The sequence below is a fragment of the Oncorhynchus mykiss genome, chromosome 29 (assembly GCF_057628025.1).
Source record: "Oncorhynchus mykiss isolate SJ-2025 chromosome 29, ASM5762802v1, whole genome shotgun sequence".
Taxonomy (NCBI): Eukaryota; Metazoa; Chordata; class Actinopteri; order Salmoniformes; family Salmonidae; genus Oncorhynchus; species Oncorhynchus mykiss.
Window position 1 is genome coordinate 18,587,842 of NC_143050.1, and position 24,108 is coordinate 18,611,949.

At 39.6% G+C, this 24,108-nt stretch overlaps 3 protein-coding genes across 12 annotated transcripts; 1 reads left to right on the top strand and 2 right to left on the bottom strand.

Annotated features, from left to right (window-relative positions):
• Nucleotides 1-1,349: 1,349 nt before the first annotated feature.
• On the bottom strand, nucleotides 1,350-9,636 carry LOC110509973 (seipin). Of its 10 annotated transcripts, none has more exons than XM_021591221.3 (11): nucleotides 9,444-9,636; nucleotides 8,284-8,851; nucleotides 7,935-8,016; nucleotides 7,639-7,782; nucleotides 6,978-7,112; nucleotides 6,438-6,535; nucleotides 6,130-6,265; nucleotides 5,920-5,992; nucleotides 5,758-5,838; nucleotides 2,689-2,757; nucleotides 1,350-2,549 (listed from the first exon to the last, which is right to left on the bottom strand). In XM_021591221.3, exons 2-11 carry the CDS (start codon nucleotides 8,490-8,492, stop codon nucleotides 2,365-2,367), a joined length of 1,212 nt encoding a protein of 403 aa, XP_021446896.3. In that variant the 5' UTR covers nucleotides 8,493-8,851; nucleotides 9,444-9,636; the 3' UTR covers nucleotides 1,350-2,364. The 10 variants fall into 10 exon arrangements, with proteins under 10 accessions (XP_021446896.3, XP_021446898.3, XP_021446897.3 ...); XM_021591223.3 differs by having other exon boundaries at nucleotides 6,136-6,265; nucleotides 9,444-9,631; XM_021591222.3 differs by having other exon boundaries at nucleotides 9,529-9,608.
• Nucleotides 9,637-10,458: 822 nt separating this feature from the next.
• On the top strand, nucleotides 10,459-13,933 carry LOC110509971 (guanine nucleotide-binding protein G(I)/G(S)/G(O) subunit gamma-3). The gene is made up of 3 exons (XM_021591220.3): nucleotides 10,459-10,697; nucleotides 12,347-12,446; nucleotides 12,563-13,933. The coding sequence occupies exons 2-3, from the start codon at nucleotides 12,348-12,350 to the stop codon at nucleotides 12,689-12,691; spliced, it is 228 nt and encodes a 75-aa protein (XP_021446895.1). The 5' UTR covers nucleotides 10,459-10,697; nucleotide 12,347; the 3' UTR covers nucleotides 12,692-13,933.
• Nucleotides 13,934-14,129: 196 nt separating this feature from the next.
• LOC110509970 (barrier-to-autointegration factor) lies at nucleotides 14,130-23,837 on the bottom strand. The gene is made up of 3 exons (XM_021591219.3): nucleotides 23,706-23,837; nucleotides 15,473-15,644; nucleotides 14,130-15,262 (listed from the first exon to the last, which is right to left on the bottom strand). The coding sequence occupies exons 2-3, from the start codon at nucleotides 15,596-15,598 to the stop codon at nucleotides 15,116-15,118; spliced, it is 273 nt and encodes a 90-aa protein (XP_021446894.1). The 5' UTR covers nucleotides 15,599-15,644; nucleotides 23,706-23,837; the 3' UTR covers nucleotides 14,130-15,115.
• Between the last annotated feature and the right edge of the window lie 271 nt (nucleotides 23,838-24,108).

A 24,108-nucleotide genomic window follows, 5' to 3' on the forward strand; every position in this document is an offset into this window, starting at 1 on the left:
TGGTCAAAGATACCTTACCAAAAATGGGCCTCAGGATCTGGTCATGTTATTTCTGTGCATTCAAATTGCCATCAATAAAATGCAATTGTTTTTGTTGTCCGTAGCATATGCCTGCCCATACCATAACCCCATCACTACCATGGAGCACTCTGTTCACAACGTTGACATCAGCAAAACGCTCCCCCACACAACGCAATACATGTGGTCTGCGGTTGTGAGGCCGGTTAGACATACTGCCAAATTCTCTAAAACGACATTGGAGGCGGCTCAGGGTTGAGAAATGAACATTAAAATATCTGGCAATATCTCTGGTGGACATTCCTGCAGTCAGCATGCCAATTGCTTCTTCCCTAAAAACTTGAGACATCTGTGGCATTGTGTTGTGTGACAAAACTGCACATTTTATGGTGGCCTTTTATTGATCCCCAGCACAAGGTTCACCTGTGTAATGATCCTGCTGTTTAATCAGCTTCTTGATATGCCACACCTCTCAGGTGGATGCATTATCTTGGCAACAGAGAAATAACTCCATAGCTCAATAACACGGATGTAAACAAATTTCTATACATTTTAGAGAAATAAGCTTTTCGTGCATATGAAACATTTCTGGGATATTTTATTTCAGAAACATTGGACCAACACGTTGCGTCTATATTTTTGTTCAGTGTAGAATAGGGCTGTTGTGATACTGTAAGTCAGAGGCTGCTTATTCCAACATTGGTGTGAACTGGGCACAAAGAAAACCCTGTCATAAACACATTTCACATCAAAAGCCAGGACGTTACAGTGCACGGTCACTGCATTGTTATATTTCAGTGTGAAAAACTGTCTACCTACTGCTAGGACACTACTAACTCTTAAAGAACCACTTCACCGGAAAATAACCTCAGATGTTATCATCAGCATACAACCATTTACCTGATTACCAACAAAATATTGAATGTATTCATATTTTGTGCACAGCATTTTTTTAAACTCAGGCAGTAAAGCTTAAATATTATAAAAACAATCATTGCTTGACAGTCATTGCATGTACACAATTGCAGGTAAAGAAAAACAATGCACATGCACTGTAATGAGTCAAACAAAACTATGACTGATTTGATATCAAAGTCAATAAAACTAAAAGTTGTAAAGAACCAGAGCATTCATCAGTTGCGTCAAATATCTTTTTAGTTTGAAATTTGTATGAATTGACTTAACTATTTCTGATCATTCATATACTGATACAATTCTCATGATCTTGAATAGTTCTCAAATAACATTTTAATGATACTTAAGTCAAATCACCTTCCATTCATTACCCTCATTCACATTTGAATGAACCTCACAAATGACATTTGACCATATCACAGACCATATCTTATTTATTTTCTACAACACTTTTTTCATATGAGTACATTTCAACAAAACTTCCAATTGTAACTTAACATATCCTTCATTGCTCCTTGAAACATTTAGTTATCTAAAACAGAAAAAATACATATTAATTTAAAAACAAAGTAACATTAAGGACCACTTTGGAAACAAGTGCTTTAATAAATACTTTTAAGTGCTATCCTTTGGGAATAGAATGTACACCTTGCTGTATATGTTTCAGCCCAATTAAATTAAATTCAACATGTGATGGTCCCTGTAATAGCTCTAAAAGGCATATTTCCTCAAGGAAAATTATACAATAACCTTCTACAGAGGCGTAAACATAATGCATGTTCCTTGCATTTAAGATGAATAACTTTAAATGTGTAACAGTGTAATCTGCAGGGTCATCATTCTGCTGCTCAGGGCACTCTGATTCTTATGGTAACCGTAGGCTTCAATCACAGGCACAAAAGGCATTCTCAACTATGCTTGTGTACCTGCTCAATCACATTCCTTAAAGACTCATTCGTAAAACAAAAAGGCTGAACAACCGTCTCTGCTACAATGATGCAGGCTAGGGAATTAAATAAGTGCTTAAAGACCGGAGTGATTATTTTCATTGCTCTGAAGGACATGCAAGAGTCAGGATTGAGCTTAATCCTACAAATATTTGCCTAACTAAAGAAGGCTTATAACCTTGACACTGGTTGATCTTTGAAAAATCAAAGAGCATAGCTATTATGCCACAGTCCAAAGTCATTTTTTAGATAAAAGCCTCTACTAAATGGCATATATTATTATATTATATGATTATTATTAAATTACGGTACATGCTAAGTAAAGTGATAGGCTATAGGGAATATTTGTGCAGGGTGTTTGTGGGAGTCAGTCTGTCAATCTATCTGCTTCAATCCATACATCAATCTCTCTCTCTTTGCCTGTCGGTGAAAGGCACATTGAGGGACCTGTGAGCGTTTGAATGTCTGAGCGATGATCCATGGTTCAGAGACTCATCCAGGGTCCCTGTCTCTGACGCAGCGTAGATTCCCCTGGCTGAGGTACCTGGGGTCCCTCCAACAGGACTGCTCCTGCACCTCTATCCTCCGGATCAGCAGGCTCCTCCTGACTTGCATCGGTCTTGTTAATCTGAGGAGCCTCCAGGGGCACATCTGATGATGACTCTAGAGCTAACACAGAGAGGCAGATAGAGAGACAGGTTGAGTTAGACTAAGGAAATGATTATAACAGTGAAAGGTTATTACAAATGACTCAAGTAGTTCAGGAAAAAGACAGAGCGTCAACAATCTTCGTCTGAAATGGTCTTACCTGTTTGATTCTCTGGCAAACCAGAGGGCTTGTTCAGGGAACCAATCACATCTGGTGTTTCCAGCTCCACTACAAAAACAAACAGCCGTTACAACTGTAGTAGAGACAGAATGCAAGAATATAATGTAAACAGCAAATATGCTGAACAAAAAACTGTACGGTAACATTCATAGCATGATGTTACACAAAACATAAAAATAACCTGTCCTCATAATCCACAACTACTCAAGTAGGCCAACAAATCCACAATGTGGTTTTTTTTTTATCATACCTTTATTTAACTAGTTAGTTAAGAACAAATTCTTATTTTCAATGACGACCTATGAAAAATGGATTAACTGCCTTGTTCAGGGGCAGAACGACAGATTTTTTTTTTACCTTGTCAGCTCGGGGATTCGATCTTGCAACCTTTCGGTTACTAGTCCAACGCTCTAACCACTAGGCTACCTGCAGCCCCAAAGTAGGAGTCCGTATAAATTCAATCAAGATCAGTTGATTTAATATACTGTTGTGTATATCTTGTGTATACACCAATTCACACATTCTCATGGATCTTTCTATAAACTAGGGTACCAGTTTCCTACACTGGACAACTTTTTACAGCTGTTGATAAGTCATTGATAATAGTCTGACATTTTTTTTCTTCATGTTATTACGTTAAGATATAAGGGGGGATCCTAACTATATTCAATAAAAATCACAAATTGTCTTGACGGACTTGTCCAAAATCGTGTGACATAAAATATAACTTTTCTGTCCTTGCATTTATGCCAGTGTAAGTTGTCATTATATCATATATTAAGCATTAATCAGTTAAATTAGACATTGAACTTGAAACCTGTAAGAATCCTGGATCTAGCTGTTTTTTGTATAGAGATATCAGAAATGCAGTGTAACTACGTAACATCTTGTCTCTTTATGTTACGGGGTGAAAACAGTTTTCATGAACACACAAATCCAAAATGATCTACGCGATTGCAAAATCGATTGCTTCTAAATAGATACGGTCATTAACGTGGTTCTTCAATAATTATGCACAATACTTGTTGGATGCATGTTTGGTGTCCAGCTGATTAGTTAAGCCATTACATTTTCACACATCATCATCTGATCCAGGAAGGAATTTTTCAAATGACAGTCAAGTGATGAACGGCTGTCGTGATAGAGCATGTGACACAACAACAGCTCAAGTGCTGGAAAAAAAGGTGTTGCAAGGCATGTACAGAATATTTTGGTGTCTCATGCATTACGCTGGTGAAGACAGTTGCCTGGATCCACTTTGGATTTAATATCCCTAGCGAATTGATGTTGATCATCTGTTGTGGTCTGCTTGATTTACAGCAGGGTCTCATTAGATTTAACAGAAAAAGCATCAAGATAATGAGTTAATGTTTTCATACAGAATGTATTGGACACCGAGTCTACTGCGGTCAACTGTATAGAATAGACTATTGAGCAACACCCAATGCTATTCCTATTAATTATTCTGGATATAATGAAAACAAATTACATCGCCTAGTGGACTTATTCACAACATGATCTGGTAATAAAATAACATGAAAAGTACACCTGCAATGTTAAACAATAAAAGGGGCTTGAAGTAGCTTACTAGAATTTAGAGCTCAGAGAATCAAGTACTGGTAAAGGCCTACCTTGAGCATCAGACATTTCCTCAATTTGGTGCTTGACAAGTCCTTGTAATTACTGTAGCCAATTTATAATTTCTCCTGCTCCCTTATAATTTTCCGCAATTTAATTTTTGATCCGTTTTTGTGAGAGATGTGCCCACTTTCATTTGTTTCCCGCCATTTCAATTGAAGGGAGCTGCGCTACTCTTTTTCCGGTAAAACCACTTGCGGGTATTATGAGGACGACAACATCTAATGTTGGCTTTCCAAAGGGAACCTTGTTTTTGTTCACTTGTTCATTATAAAACAACGATGGTGAGATTCAAATTGTTAAATTAATGCTACCCTTATTCATGGATTTATAATGTGTACCTGTGTAACAGAGTTATATTGGTGATTCCCCTTGCCACTTTATTGTTAAGCACGGCTTTGCACGGCTTGCTTACGAAGGAGGATGTTTCAGTTAGAATCGTCCCAGTAAACTAGCGTTAAGTTGTTGGTTGCAAAGCTTTTTAAATGTACAATTTATATCAATTTGTTTGTAAATGTTATTCGAACATTACATAAGATGCAGTGTTTTTTGGTGAATATTTGTTGTACATTTTGTTGTAGAGAATCCCTCTAATACTAGCTAGCAACTTACTGTGTGGTGGGGGAGGTTCATATATTTTGTACAGTGTGTGAGTGCAGAGTTGGATGGTGAGCAGTGCATTGCATGACGTGCAATTTTGTGCCGTTCCTATCAGGTACATTGTTAAAGATATTATATATTGTAATATTTTGGTAACTACAGTCCCAGTGAACAAGCACCAAACCAGCGTGCGTGAGTGCAGAGTTGGATGGTGAGCCGTGCATTGCATGACGTGCAATTTTGTGCTGTTCCTATCAGAATAAATGTTCATGACTGGTGCTACAAGTTGGATTTCTTGTCGATGATTGATTGTACACAATGCAAGAAGAGTACTGTTACACCTGCGCATAGCCGCAGAAAGTAGCACCCCCTGAGAAAATCGGAAAAGTAAATATCTATATATTTTAGAAAACATTTTTTTCCCACAAAAGTAGTGCACTGGGCCTTTAATAGTCCTGATTTAGCGGACCAATAGCAGCGTGGGGAATCCCCCCCCCTCACCCCCAAACTACTTCCCGTGGCTGCGTTAGCCACATAAACTACAAAGAAATCCCCATGCATTCAATCTATTTAGTCAGGCAATTTCCACATAATTCTCACATATTTTAGAATGTAATAATAAATTAAATATCTACGTTGTTGTATAGGTGGAGTTATGGGCCAATTTCCATATATTCACTTTTATTCCTCTAAGCACATGTGGAACTGCATGAAAATCCTTTTTATTTTTAGTTTCAAACCAATTTAAAATTTCGATCCCAATGTCATACATTGGCCCCATTATTTATAGAAAGACCCTAATACCCTCACCTTTCTTTATTTCTGATGCTTGTTGTCTAGGTTCTTCCAACTGCTCAGCCACACGATCATTATCTTTCTGAGGCATTTGAGCTAAAACACATTCAGATTAACCATGTTATGTCTGTTTTACACAATGGGTTTGATGCGTGTTGTAGAGTAGAACTAACTCACTCTGTGAGAAGGACATGCGCTTCCGAGCCTCTTCTCTTCTACGCTGCAGGCGAGTCGTGTCTCCCATCATAACCTACAGACATATTAAACAAAACAAAACACAGCTTAAGTTGAGGATCAGTTCCAAACAGATATTTTAATGTAAGATTAGATGTACTGTATGGATGGGGAACATCATATTACAGTGGAGAAAATGAGACAGCATCTTACCCTGACCTGCTCAGGAGGCCAAAGTCCCCCCCATATAAACTGTAGGTATCCGAAGAGCACAACGACACTGAGGAAGGCAAAGTTGCTGGCCACGCCAATCACTGCAGACGTCAATGGGAAATTGTACAGGAGGTATCTATTAAGACAAAGGGTTCAGCGAAAGAGACGGATGGATGGACAATAGGATGAAAACAAAAGAACAATAGACAACAGTCAAAAAACGAATGGCATTCTATGTATTCGGCTTATTGGCATCAAATAATCTGGATTTGAAACCGAAATAATTGATACGATCGGGAGGTCTATACCTGATACCAGTGAAGAAAGCATGGATCCTGAGCTGAGCTGAATAGATTTGCACACGCCGAGACTGGATCTCAATGACCGCACCAACAGTGGGTTGATACTGCAGTGAGAAAAATATTTGGACCTTATTACCTAAAAAAGATTAGTCTGACTTGGCCAGTCTTGCAGAACTGAACAAATGCGAGACTAGGTGGTCTGGCTTGCAAGATTATTAAAACTCATTCTCACTTTGAAAGAGGACATTTTACTCAGGTTGTATTTGTTTGGACTGCTTCTAAATAAATTAGTTCTGTCCAAGTACTTTTAATTGAAAGCACATGAACATCAAATGCTGCTGAAAGGGAAGTGTGCTTGGTAAATCGAATTACATCAGATAAAAATTAAATGATTCAGATAACATGCTAATAATGATGATCACAAGATCACGACAATCTGACTCATTGAGCAGGCCCAGTGCAGAGAGCGTGACAGGAACTAAGTGCACGCTCTGTGGGAGAGGAAAATGGATTTGATAAGTACAGGCAACCACAAATAGCACTTACAGAATTGGCCTTGTAGTCTGAGAAGAGCTCAACCTCAACAAGCTGCTTCTGCTCCGTCATCCCAGTCAGCAGGAGAGGAGAGAACAGTAGAGTATTCAATGTCTGGAGGAGACCAGATCGGTAGTGCAGCATAGCCTGTTAGAGAAAATAAAACAGTCACCGTCAGAGGGCCACACAATCATCAAATAACAAAAATATCCTTGTTTATTTCTAACATTGTGAAGTAATAGAGGTAATATTATGTTGGAGGAAACTCAAGGAATCAAATCAAAGTGTATTCGTCGCGTACACAGTTTAGCAGACGTAATAGCGGGTGCAGGGAAATACTTGTGTTACTAGCTCCTAACAGTGCAGTCAAAATGTCAAACACGTACACAAATAATAATCAAAAACTAGAAACAAGAAATATGAAACGTCAGAACAAATCCAATTAACAACCCAAATAACACTCAGTAATCCAAATGCAATCTATGCGTATATATACCAAAACGATATACTAAGAATGGTATGCACAGCAGTAGATGTATTACAGTGAGCTATGTCGAGAATCCAGTTATGTGCCACATGGCACAAACTGGCACTGAAATGTTTGGAGAGGCTCAGAAGAGAAATTGGTGTAGTAGGAGGCCAAACAGAATCAACATAGCACTGTATCACTCACAGAGCGCGCCACAGCTGCAACTGTCTGGCCGTCCTTGGTGTAGCAAGACATCTTAATCATGAACATGCCAAGATGTTCGTTGACTGGCGACTCAGGCATTTCCAACTCTAAAGAGATTCGATATGGCTGACCATAAATCATAACCTAGGAAAGACAATGAGGGGTAGAATACTGTAAGAGAGACAGTGAGCATACCTGCCTACAGCGATAATTTCTTTGCATATTAAAATTATATTAGCATCTAGCTCAGGATAGAGGGGGTGAGAAAAATAATGGTTAATATGTGAAGAGCATACCTGGTCTTTGCCATTCTTTAGCAGCGAGATGTTAGCCATGGGGAAAGAGCAGAGGACTGAATTGGAAGCATCACAATCGGTACTAGAACAAATAGTGGTCAGGAAAAAAAGTGTGACATGTTATAGGCCTCCACTTTTTACCATGTCATGGTACTAATAGCTCAAAACAAAAATCAGGTGCAACAGCATATGAGTATTTTGTTAAGTGTAGCTAAATGCTCATGCAAAAGCAATTATATATTTTTTAAATAAACCATTCAAAAGGTGAGTGAAAGGAGAGTAAAGACTGGATTTAACTTCAGTTTGAAGACAAAAAGGCACAAAACAAACTTTCAATGTCTCTTGGTACCTGTAGTGGTAGTGCACTGGTGTAGAAAAGCTGACGGTGGGCATATAGGAGTAGTAGAAGCTGCCATAGAGGAAGATGGCCACCCAGACCAGCAGCACTAGAACGCAGGAGAGGATGGCAGCCTGCAGTAGAGTCCTGCGGGCTCTGAGGAGAGTTACCCCTAACACATCCTGTAGCCACAGGAAAACTGGTCCCGTTACACCACCCATGGTGACTGACCTAGCACTGACTCTTCCTGACTCTGGTCCTGACGTTCCACACCACTCCCTGAAATTTCACTGCCCTATTCCTGTGGCTCCTGCCAAATGCCCCTCTCTCTGCTTCCTTGGAAAAAAATATATTTTCTTTTGAGGGTTATGGCTCCCTGTTAATTGGAGGAAGCCCACTTAACAAATCCCACATTGGCCTGCTCATCCTGAAGAAAACCCCTTGTGACAAATATATATATATTATTCCACATGCCCTTAATATGACATTAATTACTTAGCTAATTAACGTTTTCTTTGTCTACTGCGGGTCCTATCTGATAATGAGCTGTTGACTGGGCCTTTAATATTTCTGTAGCAAGCTGTAAAATAGAAGAGAAAAGCATTGAGACTTTAATGCAGATGAATACTGAATTCAAAGGCACCATTCAAATCTACATAATTCACAATAAACTATTTCTAGTGTCTCAAACAATGTGTTTTACGAGTTTTTTTCTTTACTGCCAACGGAAACGTAAGATAACAATTAGAGATACGTATGTCAGAGTAATCTGTAAAAGCTTCAAGGACTTAATATATCAATGACACAAATAAATAGTACAGCCAGCCTCCTCACGTTAGTTAGCTATGCTGCTGGCCTGAGCCATTTTACCTTTTTAATAACATTAATAGAAGGCTCATCTGCTGCTAGCTAGCTAAGAGGATGACAACGACATTTCAAAATGACGATGAATGCCATTGCTAGTTACCCATATATTTCAACAGAATGTCATTTGAGCTGAGATTCAGTTGACATATAACTAACTACCTTTATAGTAAAACACCTGCAAAGGTAGTAAGCTAACGTTAGCTGACTAGCTAGCTACATGCTAACAACTGGCTAACTTGCCCAAGACAAGCGGTGCAAGTGCTTGGCTAGAATGCACCCAAAATTGCAACACTCCTCATACTCACATTTTCGTCTATAGTAAAGCTGCAGCACTATATATTAACAATTAACATGCACGTAATTGTGATCATTAAAATTAAAAAGTCTTACAATAGTTATGGACATACACAATTATATTTACTCTCTCTAGCTAGCTACTTCCTAAAGGAAAAAAACTACAGGAAACCTGTAACTACGATACGGACGACAGGACAAACTTCAAGAGCAAAGCAACCCGTTCATAAGTAAATGGTGCACATAGAGGTTGACATTGAGAAGAACATGATGTCAAACCTCCATCTGTAACCATGAAAGGTTTTATACATGGAGATTGGTGTAGACATTTCAAACAAGATAGATAGCATAGATTAGAACAGGGGAAATTATGTGGTCAAAACCATAGTCTATGCTACAATCTCATTGCTTCATATTGTAGAAATAAATTATTATTAATTTGTTCATAATTACTCAAAATGATTCAACTGAATTTCCCATTATGATAAGAAATTTTATCCATGTTATTATCATGTCATTGTCTTTTTTCACTTATTCTATTCTCTCCAGTTTAAATCAAGATGTCTGGAGAGAGAGAAGAGCGAGAGAGACTGTAACATTAGAGGGCATGATGGGGGAAGGGAGAGAGAGTGGAGACGAGAGGGGGCAAGTGATGGGCAGTAATGGTTTGCGGGACTACAAAGATACTGTATCTTGCCAAGGTGGGAGAAACCATTGAGGGCAGTATGACAGAATGTAAAAGACAAGGAGCTAGAGACTGCAGCAGTTCCCATGGCAACAGAGGAGAGGGGGGGGGGGTAACTGATGTAAATAACAAACATAATTTAAATTCCAACAGTGCATATCAAAGATAGTGAACATTGTATCTTCCCTTTGGACACACAACATAAAACTGCATGCTCATATTTTCTTATGACATGGAATTATTTTGTGAGATTCCATATCTGCCTAATTACCCTCTATTTTCATGTAAAGATGGTATGATCCAGCTCTCAGAAGAAAAACGATTCCAATGGAGCCTTCCTCCCTTTGCCTGGAAGGTTCCACTCACTGCAGAGGGGGTTCTTATGCATGTACCAGGAGTCTGATGTTCATTGTAGCAGAATTGCAGTGCACTGGACTGTACAGAACAGTGTAGCATACACTGTCTATGAGGGGTGGGGTTCAGCTACACTAAAATCACAAACACAGGCAGATAGAGGGTGAGAGAGCGAGAGGGAGAGAAGAGGAGGGAGAGAAAGCACCTGAAGAGGAATACAACAAGGGTAAGGGAGAAGATGAGAAGGAGCTGATGAAGGAAAGGAATATTAAGAGGGGAGAGAGAGGACCAGAATGGTAGAAATAGACTCCTATATGGACTGGTCTTGTTGCTTCTCTCTCTTTCTCCGGTTATCCATTTCTCCTCACACTTCTTGTCCATTCATTATTTATTTTCTGTTGAACCTTCTCTGTATGCTGTCAGTTCAACTGAATTTGTATTAAGCAGGCAGTGGTTTGCTTTATATCCCTTGCATATTTGATGTGATTTGATGATATTCACTCACATTGGGTGTATCTGTGTGTGCTGAGGCAAGTGTATATATCTGTGCATTTCTCCCAGTTTTTTGGTTGCTTCAGCCATTCAAATAGTGTGCTCCCATCAAACGAGGTCCCATAAAAAGCTGACCATATCCAATAGATTTACAAAATGTGTCTTTATCATACTATTAGCCTGACCTAAAACTATTCGTTTTCAGCAAGTTTTTTTCCCCTGTACCTTCTACAAGCGCTAGAGATTTATGTCTGTCATTGAAGATCATAATGCGGTCTGCTTGAACACGTAGGAGACATACTGATGATGGAATTTATTAGAATGTAACCACTTTTATGTTATTCATAGATTACAGTTAGAGTGGCATGGTATGGTAGAGAAAATCATACCTGGCCTCTGGACATAAGTGTATTGTACTTCTCTTCTAGCCAGTGCATAAAAATTGTCCATATAATCAAATTGTCCATATAATCAATGTATACAGTATAAATGGTTCTATAGCTTAAATATGTTTTTATATCAAGGCGAGATATAGTTTTTCTTGGGCAGAGAGCTTTTAACAAGTAAGTAGTAAATTACACCATTGGTCCCTAGAGATAGACAGACAGAGGAGAGGAAGGAGGAGAGCAGAGGAAGATTGAAGTGAATGAGCTGAAAAAAAATAAGTGTGTCAAATTTAGGAGGGGGTGAAATTGGATGAAGTCAGTGATTCATAAAAATGTACACCGAGTATACCAAACATTAGGAACACCTTCCTAATATTGAGTTGTTGGCCCCATGTTGACGCCAATGCTTTCCAGAGTTGTGCCAAGTTGGCTCGATTAGCTTTGAGTGGTGGACCATTCTTGATACACACAGGAAACTGTTGAGCATGAAAAACTCAGCAGCGTTGCAGTTCTTGTCACAAACTGGTGCACCTGGCACTCACTACCATACCTCATTGAAATGCACTTAGATTTTGTCTCGTGCCCATTCATCCTCTGAATGGCACACATACAGTCTATGTTGCAATTGTCTCAAGGCTTAAAAATCCTTCTTTAACATGTCTTTTCCCGTTCATCTACACTGATTGAAGTGGATTCAACAAGTGACATCAATAACAGATCATATACTGTAGCTTTCACTTGGATTCACCTGGTCAGTTTGTCATGGAAAGAGCAGGTGTTCTTAATGTTTATATACTCAGTGTATATTTTCATTAATAAGAATCCATACAAATGTAAGTTACCTAGAACGAATACAGTGAAATTGTTTAATGTCATGCAATACAGCATGCTGTACATCTGCCTTTCCAGCTGTCAGTGGTGTCTTTTTTCTAAAATAAAATGATTGAATGTGTTAGTGTGACTCATGCGCCATATGTTTCATTGGCTCTCTTGACAGGATGAAAGGAGACACCCCAGTGAACAGCACCATGAGTGTCGGCCAAGCCAGGAAGCTGGTGGAGCAATTGAAGATTGAAGCCAGTTTCTGCAGGATCAAGGTAAGCATTGCCAGAGGCATCACGTCCATTGAAACATTGTACGCGCCTTGGTAAGTCTCCGCTAAATATCCACACCCTCATTTCCAGTCTTGATTCCCACTACTTGCCATCCTCAGGTATCAAAGGCAGCTGCAGACCTGATGGCATACTGTGATGCCCACGCTATTGAGGACCCCCTCATCACCCCTGTGCCCACCTCAGAGAACCCATTCAGGGAGAAGAAGTTCTTCTGTGCACTCCTTTGAGACAAACCACAGGATGGTTGGGAAAAATACTGTCCAGATAGAACATAACGTGCACTGAGTATACCAAACATTAGGAACATCTTCCTAATATTGAGTTGCACGCACCCACCCCCTGCACTCAGAACAGCCTTAATTCGTCAGGGCATGGACTCTACAAGGTGTCAAACGCATTCTCCCCAGATGCTGGCCCATGTTGACTACAATGCTTTCCAGAGTTGTGTCAAGTTGGTTTGATGTCCTTCGGATAGTGGACCACTCTTAATACACACGCGAAACTGTTGAGCGTGAAAAACCCAACAGCGTTGCAGTTCTTGACACAAACTGGTGTGCATTGCACCTACTACCATATCCAGTTCAAAGGCACTTTTTGTCTTGCCCTTTGACCTTCTAAATGGCATACATACACAATCTGTGTCTCAATTATCTCTTTAACCAGTCTCGCCCCCTTCATCTACACACGGATTTAACAAGTGACATCAACATGGGATCATAGCTTTCACCTGGTCAGTCTGTCATGGAAAGAGCAGGTGTTCTTAATGTTTTGTATACTCAGTGTATGTACATGCATTCACCACATACACAAAGCTAAATATAACTTATTCATGTAGCCTGCTTTATCTTATGAAAGGCTGCAGATGTACATATCCTCCTAAGTAAAATCAAGACTAATTCAACCAAAATTTACATTTAGATCTACATAAACCATTAAAACATATTTGGAGTTATGCGTATACATACCTAAAACACATCGAAGCTTATAGAATCATGAACTGTAGCACAACATAAAAGTGGATATACATACAATATGTAAAACATCTCATAGTCCTAGCTCATTTTTCAAATCGATGGAGGGGTGACAACTACACATGCATTGTAATTATTTTAATACACACTAGTCATTGCCTAATCTGAGTTTGTTAAAAAATAAAATAATTGTGTGTGATGTCTTGAAAGTCCTGTATGTCACTTTAAGCTGTTGCAGAAATGTGCGTGAGGTGTAGGCGCCACTGTGGACCAGTATGAGGACAAGTCAATACACACTAATCCAAATAATTCCACTGGCGCTGTATGTACAAGAAGTTGTCAGCCACCTTAAGATCAGCGGTCTATAATGGCGGGTTTCCAAATACAATGATCAATGTTGTTTTGATAAATAAGTGGTTTAAATTTGTCAAGTGGATGTCTAAGGCTATATGACATTAACAAAAATAAGCAGTACATTTAATAAATACATAACAGCAATTTGTATGGTATTCTTTCCGAGACCAGTTTTTTTGGTTGCTTATCTGATCAAGTTCAGAAATGTTATTACTATTTTTAGATCAGTGTTCCTGAAACTTTTACTGTCAATATTTCTTACCAAAACAAATTAAGAGCTTTGAATAAAAGGAGACTTGGGAATCAAAGACAACATTAAACACTCCTATCACCAAAAATATTTGTGCATGTAATTTAATTTATTTTTTCTTCAAAAAACAAAACAAAGTCAGAATTGTCCAGATCTTGCCGTTGCTTATTTCAAAAGAAAAAAACTAACATGCTTTCACTGTCAATATGCAAAAACATGAACCAGTGTTTCAGTCAAACCATCCTTCAACGATTAAACAGAGAGCAACACAAGTATGCTCATAAATGAATTCCTGAAAAAGTGCTACTTACTGTGGTTTTACTTCAGGCTTTCATTTGTGTGAAGTTTGAAAATGAGGTGATTTGTAGTAGCTAGCTTCTTAATCCGCATGCACTGCTCCACAACTCAAGGTACATTGCAGATAAATGTTGCTTTAGCATTACAACGTTAAGGCATCGCTTCAACAACTCTTAAAACAAACACAAGATAACATGGGGCAATCACAAATGTAAATCTTAAAACCGTTTCCTGTAAACTCAGATGTAAAAATAACAGTGCAACATCTTATAGATGTCAAAGCCATGTGGTGTCAAATGGTTTAAAATGGTATTCATTAATTTAGCGACAAGTTCATTTAACTAAATGCAGGGGCAAACTGTCAGAGAGTTGGAGATAAGTACAAGCATTAGTTATACATTTATGAAGGGATAGTAATTATAAAAAGTGGTTATTTGACAGAGCAAAATTGAAATATAAAGTGCAGGAAAACAAAGTAACTCATCCCCAAGGCTTCTGTACAGCCAAAGATATTAATCATAGGAAAGGTCAGGATTACGGATCTACACAGTTGGGTGAAACAACCCCATGGATGACTGCAGCAAAGTATGTCTTACTAATTGTTAAGCATCCATAGGTCTCTGAATTGTGACTCGTATAAAATAACCAGGTGTTTCAATGTATGACTTTGCTTAACTGCCTCATGTGCAGTGTTCCCATATGAAGTGAAATTTAATGTGAGACCAGAAGTAAATAGATGTTTGGGAAAACGTTATAAAATGGAAAAAACAAAACCTTATCTACAGGAAAGAATCGCACCATTCACGCAGACAGCCATAGCAATCACCCTGCTGTTTGACATTGGCCCCGCATGAGTCTTTCAGCCAGTCCCGGAATAGTTCCTCATCCTTCTTCAGCACCAGGAACTGACCCAGGACCACGTAAGCCTGTAGATGTATACAAATGAGAACGGAGTAGGAAAAGTGAAAAAGAACATGAATGACAATACACCAACTTAAAACACTAGGTAAAAGTTGCACAACTGCATTGTCCTCTTCACTTTGCTGTAGTTACTATGACATGACTAAAATGTAGAAATTCACAAAACAAAGTTCCATTATGAAAGTTCTAACAAAGTTAAGTAAACTCTGCATCACCTTGTCGAAGCCCTTCTCCTCCAGTCTCTTGCCAAGCACCTCTCCAATGCCAGCAAGTGCATTGACTGGCTTCTCTCCCATGGGTTCTGCCACAAACTCTTTGTGTTTCTGGGATGTTGACGACATGGCTGCTTTCAGTCAGTGAACACCTTAAGTACCTTCACACAGGACACTGAATAGAAAATGAAGCAATTTACTAAAATGTTTGGTTATTATTTCACGTTTTTTTATTTGAAAACGTTGGAGGCAGAGGCACACAATTTATCATCTACACCAATATGGTGTAACCATAGAAAGAGGAAACAATCATATTTGGTGTAGCTGTATCCAACAGGATACATCAGGTAAACATGATTCACAGTAGTGTCACAATTTGTTTAGAACACACAGTATTTGGGACTGGAGTGCCCTATGACCAAAGTGACATTATCAACTAAAAAAAACTGAAACCAAAATATTTAGATATAGATAAGATGTTTTATTTACTTTCATAATATGCGTATGTGAGATACTTGTCATTAGGATGTCTTTTTTTGGACTATACTGTGAGCAGTTTTCCTTTCTTCTCTAGGGAAAAGTCACTTGGGGCCCAGAGAGGGGAGAGGTCAGGCTTGTCTTTTACATGTCTGTTAATATGCAGATTATCAGAAAAGGAGAAGTCAGAATTGAACTTTTTCTTCATATGTGAATATATCTGTAAACCATGTGATGGGGAGATGTCGTGGAAAATTGCAAGATTATGTTATAGTGCTTGTAAGATTATTTTATAATCTTTGTATTGCATTAGAATGGTTGTTTTAGTCGACAGAATAGAATCGGTTGACTATTGTGTGTTCAGTGTTCCACTGAGGATGGGTCTCTATGAGATAGCACTGATAGAGGAGATTTAAGATGTCTTCGGCCAATAAAGCCTAAAGAGCATTCCAGATAGTGAGGTAATGTTTTGGTACTATGAAGTACTATGAGACCAAACTGAACGATAATTTATAGCTAATGCTATCTGGCTATGGGATACTCCTTTCTTAAGTAAAAGGCCCTTTGTGAAGAGTTCCTGAGATCTGTGGTTTGTCATGTAAGTTGAGAGGGGTGGATCTTTGCTATAAAAAGATCAGTTGCCATTATGTTGGGACTCTCAAAATTAATTTAGACACACTGAATTGATCTGAGAGTCAAAAGGGCTATGGTGTAGCTCATTTGATTAAAGATTAAGTTTAAAATATAACTCTTGACTTGTGTGGTTTGTAAACTCTCCTCATTTAGTAATACAGGAAATTACCACGACACACCACCCAGAGAGAACGATCTCTACGTGTTTTGTTGGAGCATGTGTCGTTAATGATAGGATCGAAAGAAAGGGAGTGCTGCTCTTGGATCAACCTTCTCCATTCAAATCTTACCTTAACATTATTTCATAATACTGATGACAGATCAGCTCCTAGAGGGTTATCTACCACCTACCGTTGTAAATATTGAAGCGGCTTATTTAAATGCTTACCCAATGCACCGAATCGGCACATCTTTTTATACGCCGCTTGTTTGTATCAATTGCTAAGACATTGGCAACTTAGTGTTTGTGGTCAAATTTGTTTAAGTTATCTATCGCTGTCAGAGATACAAATAAACCATGTAATTATATGTTCAGTTCCACCACCACATCAAAACATTTGTTTGAGTTTATTTTTGTGCAGTATTAAAGCTAATTTCCTGCAATTTTATACATTTTGCCATGACATATTAATATGATAGTGAGAATGACTAACATCAAGATGGGTGGGGGGGGCCTGGAGGTCCGGACCCCTGGGCATGTGCCCGGTCGGTACTTGGCAATGATTACTACAAGTTTAGATAGCTGGCTAGACTAACTGCTAATCCAACAATTGTTAGCTGACATGGATAATTGAGTGACTGTCAGTGACTGACATGAGAGAAACTGGTGATGCACAACCAAATTTTGAGACCCAGACAGAGTTCCTAGCAGGATCTCATAGCGGCCGGGGGCCCTAAATGCATCAGCATGCTTCAGTTCGACTGGCGGCTAGGCAAACTGAAAGAGTAAACTCACATGCTACCTAAAAAGATATTTGCTTGAAAACTAAAAACAATTGTCAATATTACTCCAGGACAGTAGAGGGCGAAGAGCTGGTAATAGCCATATATGGCCAAACAAGAAAGACGTGTGGGAGAATTTTTAAAAAAGTGTACAGAGACGCTTGACTGGTGACAAAATTAAACATGTGTGAATTGCCCGGGATCTACTAGATTTATGTACCTAGCAATACATATGAATAGGTGAGATACGGAGACAGAAGATGCCTGCTACAGGTTCACAGTGGTGGATGTAGGGGCATAAGGCCTAGAGAGCTATGGTGGAGTGTTTCAAGAGTTCTTTTTGGGTACAAATTGCCACCGAAGACCCTCAATTTACCACCAGCTGTCTTGTCAGGTACCACAATGCCAAGTCCTTGTTTTCCTTTGTAGACGCAGCTTTCCCCCTACATGAGAACCTCATGCACCCTTAAAATGTTGGAATCCATTTAACTTAGTTTATGGTTCCTGGAAATGTGTATTTTTTTTCTATACTGAACAAAAATTAACGCAACAATTAACAATTTTACTGACTTTACTGTTAAAAAAAAATCAGTTAATTGAAAAACTACAGGCGGAAATACTCCTGTTCCATCAGCTGTCCAGGTGGCTGGCCTCAGACGATGTGTCAAGGGGCTGCAGCTCTTTTCTCCCTTCTCACACCCCTGCTGCTGCTCTGAGGCATCAGTGAGGAGCAAGCCAGTGGAATAGGTATTGGAGGTGAGCCCAGGATAGAGCTTCCCGGGTCCTGCATGGAGATGGCTTCTAATTTTACACTGCAGCTTAGTGCAGGGGCCAATGAAAAGTCTGTCCCCAGTACTGAGGTAGTGCTTGGGCGCAGAGAACAAAACCAGGTGCTGTCTCCATTCACTGATGTTTGAGCCTTGTCAAAGAAAGAAAAAATTCAGTACATAAACCAAACCAAAATTAACAATGAACCTAATATCATTAACAGAGACTACAATTGATCATATGTTGCAAAGGTTTGAGCTAAGTAGGCCTGGCCTAGCTACTCAACTCTGCTCAAACATAAGAAACATGGACTTGCTGGACCTTGCTAACTTTAACTTGTGTTACCAATGTGGGAAGCGTATGATTTTTTTTAATGACAAATTGTTTGATCAAAAGTAGTAAATATCTTTAGTTTAGTTGGTTGGCTTGCTTTCTCTGCACACGTACAGTATGCAGCTAAGCTAGCTAGCCACTAGCCAGCCAAGTAGCTAGCTATTGTTAGCTACTTTTTCATCGACTACAATATAAAATACAACATACCTCATTCTTTGGTGAAGACGGCATGTTGCTTTCAGTCTTCTCATGCTCCACGTGCCAAACAAGCCAACAGCAACATTTCTGGAGTAGCCTTTCTTCTGGAATCTCCACTGCAGCCCTTTCTTTTCTTTGTCTTGACGAATTTGTCGCGGACCCTACCCCACTTTTTCAAACTAGTGGTTGGGTCGGACTCCAGCGTCTCCGCAATCTCCCAACACGAATAGGCATTTATATAATGCGTGGCTAGAATCGCAATGTGAGGTACAGAAGTACCTTCCTCGGTCGAATCGATGCTCGAAGTTGTCATTCACCATGTTGAATTCACAGAGTTTCATCTACACACAATACCCATAATGGCAAAACTTTTTTCTTGCTTTAGGAATGCTTGCAAATTTATAAAAATAAAAACAGAAATACCTTAAGTATTTACACCCTTTGCTATGACACTCAAAGTGAGCTCAGGTGCACCCTGTTTCCATTGATCATCCTTGATCGTTTCTACAACTTGAGGCACCTGTTGTTTGGACATGATTTGCAAAGGCACACACGTCTATATAAGGTCCCACAGTTGACAGTGTACATCAGAGCAAAAACCAAGCCATGAAGTCGAAGGAATTGTCTGTAGAGCTCCGAGACAGGATTGTGCAGAGGCACAGATCTGGGGAAGGGTATCAAAAACAATTCTGCAGCATTGAAGGTCCCCAAGAACACAGTGGCCTCCTTTCTTACATGGAAGAAATCTAGAACCGCCAAGACTCTTCCTAGAGCTGGCCACCCAGCCAAACTGATCAATCGGGGAACGTCACCTACCTGACCAAGGCCAAAGAACCCGATGGTCACTGGCAGAGCTCCAGAGTTCCTCTGTGGAGATGGAACCTTCCAGAAGGACAACATCTGCAGCACCCCACCAATCAGGCCTTTATGGTAGAGTGGCCAGACGGAAGCCACTCCTCAGGGAAACGCACATGACAGCCCACGTAGAGTTTGCCAAAAGGCACTTAAAGGACTCTCAGACCATGAAGAATAAGGTTCTCTGGTCTGACAAAACCAAGATTGAATTATTTGGCCTGAATGCTAACTGTCACATCTGGAGGAAACCTGGCACCATCCCTACGTTGTAGCTTTCGTGACAGCATCATGCTGTGGGAATGTTTTTCAGCGGCAGGGACTGGGAGACTAGTCAGGATCAGGTAAAAGATGAACGGAGCAAAGTACAGAGAGAACCTTGATGAAAACCTGCTCCAGAGCGCTCAGGACCTCAGACTGTAGCAAAGGTTCACCTTCCAACAGGACAATGACCCTAAGCACACAGCCAAGACAATGCAGGAGTAGCTCCGGGACAAGTGTCAATGTCCTCAAGTGGCCTAGCCAGAGCCCGGACTTGAACATCTCTGGAGACACTTGAAAATAGCTGTGCAGCGACATTCCCCATCCAACCTGACAGAGCTTGAGAGGCTCTGCAGAGAAGAATGGGAGAAACTCACCAAATACATACCCAATGCGGCTCAAGGCTGTAATTGCTGCCAAATGTGCTTCAAAGTGCTGAGTAAAGGGTCTGAATACTTATGTAAACGTTGTTTTATTTAACTTCTTTGGAAGTTTGGATGAATGAGGTGCCGAAAGTAAACTGCCTGTTACTCAGGCCCAGAAGCTAGGATATGCATATAATTGGTAGTATTGGATAGAAAACACTAAGAGTTTCCAAAACTGTTAAAATAATGTCTGAGTATAACAGAACTGATATGGCTGGCGAAAAGCAAGGACAATCCATCCAGAAAAAATAAAATTCAGTCTTGAATGCTATGGCTATCAATGGGAATATAAAAAGGAAGACCTCCAAGATTGCAGTTCCTAGGGCTTCCACTAGATGTCAAGTCTTTAGAAAGAGTTTCAGGCATTTTTTTTTTTTAATTAAGAATTTAGAATTTGTAGTTTTAGTAAGTGGCTCCCATTTTGGCTGTAGTGTTTGTTGCGTGTTCCGGTGAGTGCGAGTACTTCGTTATTTATCTCCGGTATTATCCGTCTTAAATTTGATTGTTTATTTACATATTAGGGTACCTGAGGATTGATTAGGAAAGTTGTTTGATATGTTTGGAAGAAGTTTATTGGTAACTTACGGGATTCATTTGTTTGCATTTTGAACGAGGGAAACTGGTGGATTACTGAGTCTAGCGCACCAATGAAACTGACTTTTTTGGGATATAAAGGACTTGATCGAACAAAATGACCATTTGTTATGTAGCTGGGACCCTTGTGATTGCAAACAGATTTAGATCTTCAAAGGTAAGTGATTTATTTTATCACTATTTCTGACTTTCGAGGCACCTCTGCTTGGTTGAAAAATGTATAATGCTTGTGTGTGCGGGGATCGCTGTCCTCAGATAATCGCATGGTGTGCTTTTGCCGTAAAACCATTTTGAAATCTGACAAGGTGGCTGGATTAACAAGAAGTTAAACTTTTAAATGATGTATGACACTTGTATTTTCATGAATGTTTAATATTATGATTTCTGTCATTTGAATTTCTCGCTCTGCAATTTCACAGGATGTTGTCGAGGTGAGACGCTAGCGTCCCAATGATCCGTAAATTAAGAAATTAGCACACAAAAAATAACCTGTTTTTGCTGTGCCATTATGGGATATTGTGTGGAGGTTGAGGCGTCAGCATGTTTCAGCTGAACTGAACGAGTGTGCTCGCATACTCCCATAAAACCTTCAATTGAAAAACTAGGGGGAAAAGCAGCAATAGTACCGTTTATTCATTGAAATCCTGTAGCCAGTATACACTAACTCAAAAGTTACAATTAATCTAAGATACTTCAAAATTAATGACATGAGTTTTTTTTTGCAGAGGATCTTTTTCATGCAATTTTACATCTAAGATGGAGTATTTCTCCCAAAAAAGTCATGAAGAGTCAACTCTCATTGAATGACTGACTTAAGAATCCCTACTGTTGACTAATCCCTGATGAAGAGGTGTAGGCTTAAGCTTACCCCAAGAAAAGTGCCCGAACACAATATATGCACAAACTCCTCCGAACTGTTTTGGCTAGAAGACGTTGATCGTGGAGAAGACAGGAACTGATTTAGTTTGAAACGGCAAGTGAGTCGGGTGTAGCTAATAGTACCGAAAGTGAGAATGAATGGCGAACAAAAAAGGAACACAAGAAGTAAATCTGTGGTGGAAAATTGGAAACCATTCGACTAGTTTAGTCTGAGTAATGGTTTTGGATCAATGCTACTTGGGAAATCTGGAATGTGTTGGAGGAAAGTGTAGTCGGTGAGAGTCACAAGTGGTATTTTTTTTATGTGTGTCCGCAGAGCAGAAGTGTTAAGACTCAAAGATATCGGAGTGGAATGTTTCCTGTATGGATCTTTCGTAGCTGGGCACCTATCAAGGGGGCTATTTGGGGTGGCACAAGGAAACAAGGCAGAGGATATTGCTAAAGACATTGATGGAGTGGTTGGTGCACGTCAACTGACCTGTATGGTGGATGGAGAAAAGACATTCACCTCTTCCATGCTAATGGACTTTGATGAAGAGTCTCTCCCTTCTCATATAATGTTAGGATTCATGAGATACGCTGTAAGAGCTTTTGTGCACAAGCCCCTTCAGCAACATAATTGTAGAATATTTGGTCATGTGTTGAGTGTGTGCAGAAGGGAAGAGTATTGTATGCCAGATGAAGTGAAACGCTGCAACTGTGAAGGTGAACATGCACCTAAATTCCTGGAGTGCCCTATTAGGGTGAAGGAGAACGAGGTGGCAAGGGTAAGGAGTATCCAACATGTTTCTTATCTGGAGACAGTGAAAAGATTGGAAGGAACAAGTGACAGGGAAGAAACAATGATAGTAGAGCCACCACAACCAGTGAAGGGATCTCACCAACGGAGGGATAGTGAAATACTACGTTAAAAATGTTAAGTTCATTATTTATCGCAATGGTCATAAACTGTACAGCCCAAGCGGAGAATAAGACATTTGGAATCATTGAATGATGCATGAGGTTTTTGGGGCCTTCGTGATTTCACAGCCGAGGCTGTGCAAAAGATCCTGTTGGTGAATGTGCTGCCGTAGGGATGTATTTGGGAGTGGACTGTGATTGAATAAGTGGGATGGGGTTTTGTATGATGTCGTTGTCCCCCTTTCCCGCAATGTTTTTTTGAGTTGGTGGCGGTAATGCACCATTAACATTGAATGCCAACCGCCTTTAAACCCGACTGTTCTGACTCGGAAACATGAGGACGCTTTTAAGCAACAGCTTATGCCTGGAACCGGCCCTGCTCCTTCAATCCAATATTGTGCTGTTTAGCGGAGATCTGTACATAATGTGGCGCAGGAAGGCAACAAAAAATCTAATGACAGCTGTTCTACGAGTGGTCTGAAACAAGCGTTAGATTCCGAGCGTTTAAGTGCAACGTTAAAAACACCGGGCCCAGGATCAATATCTAATTAAACGCATGCACAGCTATATTGCTAGTTTGCTAAATAGTCAGCATGGGCACATTTTTTAAAGTCTGAAACTGCGCGCCAAACAAAAAGAGTTAGCTAGCTAACATTAGCTAAATAGCAAGAACAACACAGGCAGCTAGCACAGCTAGCTAACAAATGGGTGTGATAAAAACAGTCCGAAATAACTAGCTTCGCAAATGTTTGGATCACAATTTAGATCGAAACTCGCATGGCTATTACATGTTTACTCACGTAAAACGGATTGTGTGCCAACTAGCTACCTAACGTTAACCTGCACCGCGGTCTCCTCCTGTGCCACCAATTTGAGATTTAGATCAAGCGTAGACGTTTACAACATTAAAACAATAGCATACTTGTTTTTTATCGTTTCTCTTGAACCAAGCAAGATCAAGGTTGATGTATTACCTTGTTTCTGAAGGTATACGGGTTGTGCCCGTTTCCAACCACGAAGACGGCGGCTACCTCACTGGTTGTGTATGAGATCAATGTACGTTTTCACAAATTCCAATATCACTTCCTTATCCGTCCGTTGTGCTATTTCCGCTTCCGTTACTTCTTGTTATAGTTCATGAAGTTCAATTTAAAAAATATTTCATAAATGTTCATTTTCCACTTTCCCATATTGTATAATGTAAATATACTTATAATAATCATTTAGAAAATAAATCTCAACCTTTTGCCTTTTGGGGAGCATACTTGGTAATTCACAAACGTCCTCCAGCGGGCTATTTTTCGAGGTTTTCTCCATTTTCACGGATGTTCCTACTTTTTTTTTTTTCCTCTTTCTTTTAATTAAAAAAAAAAAACA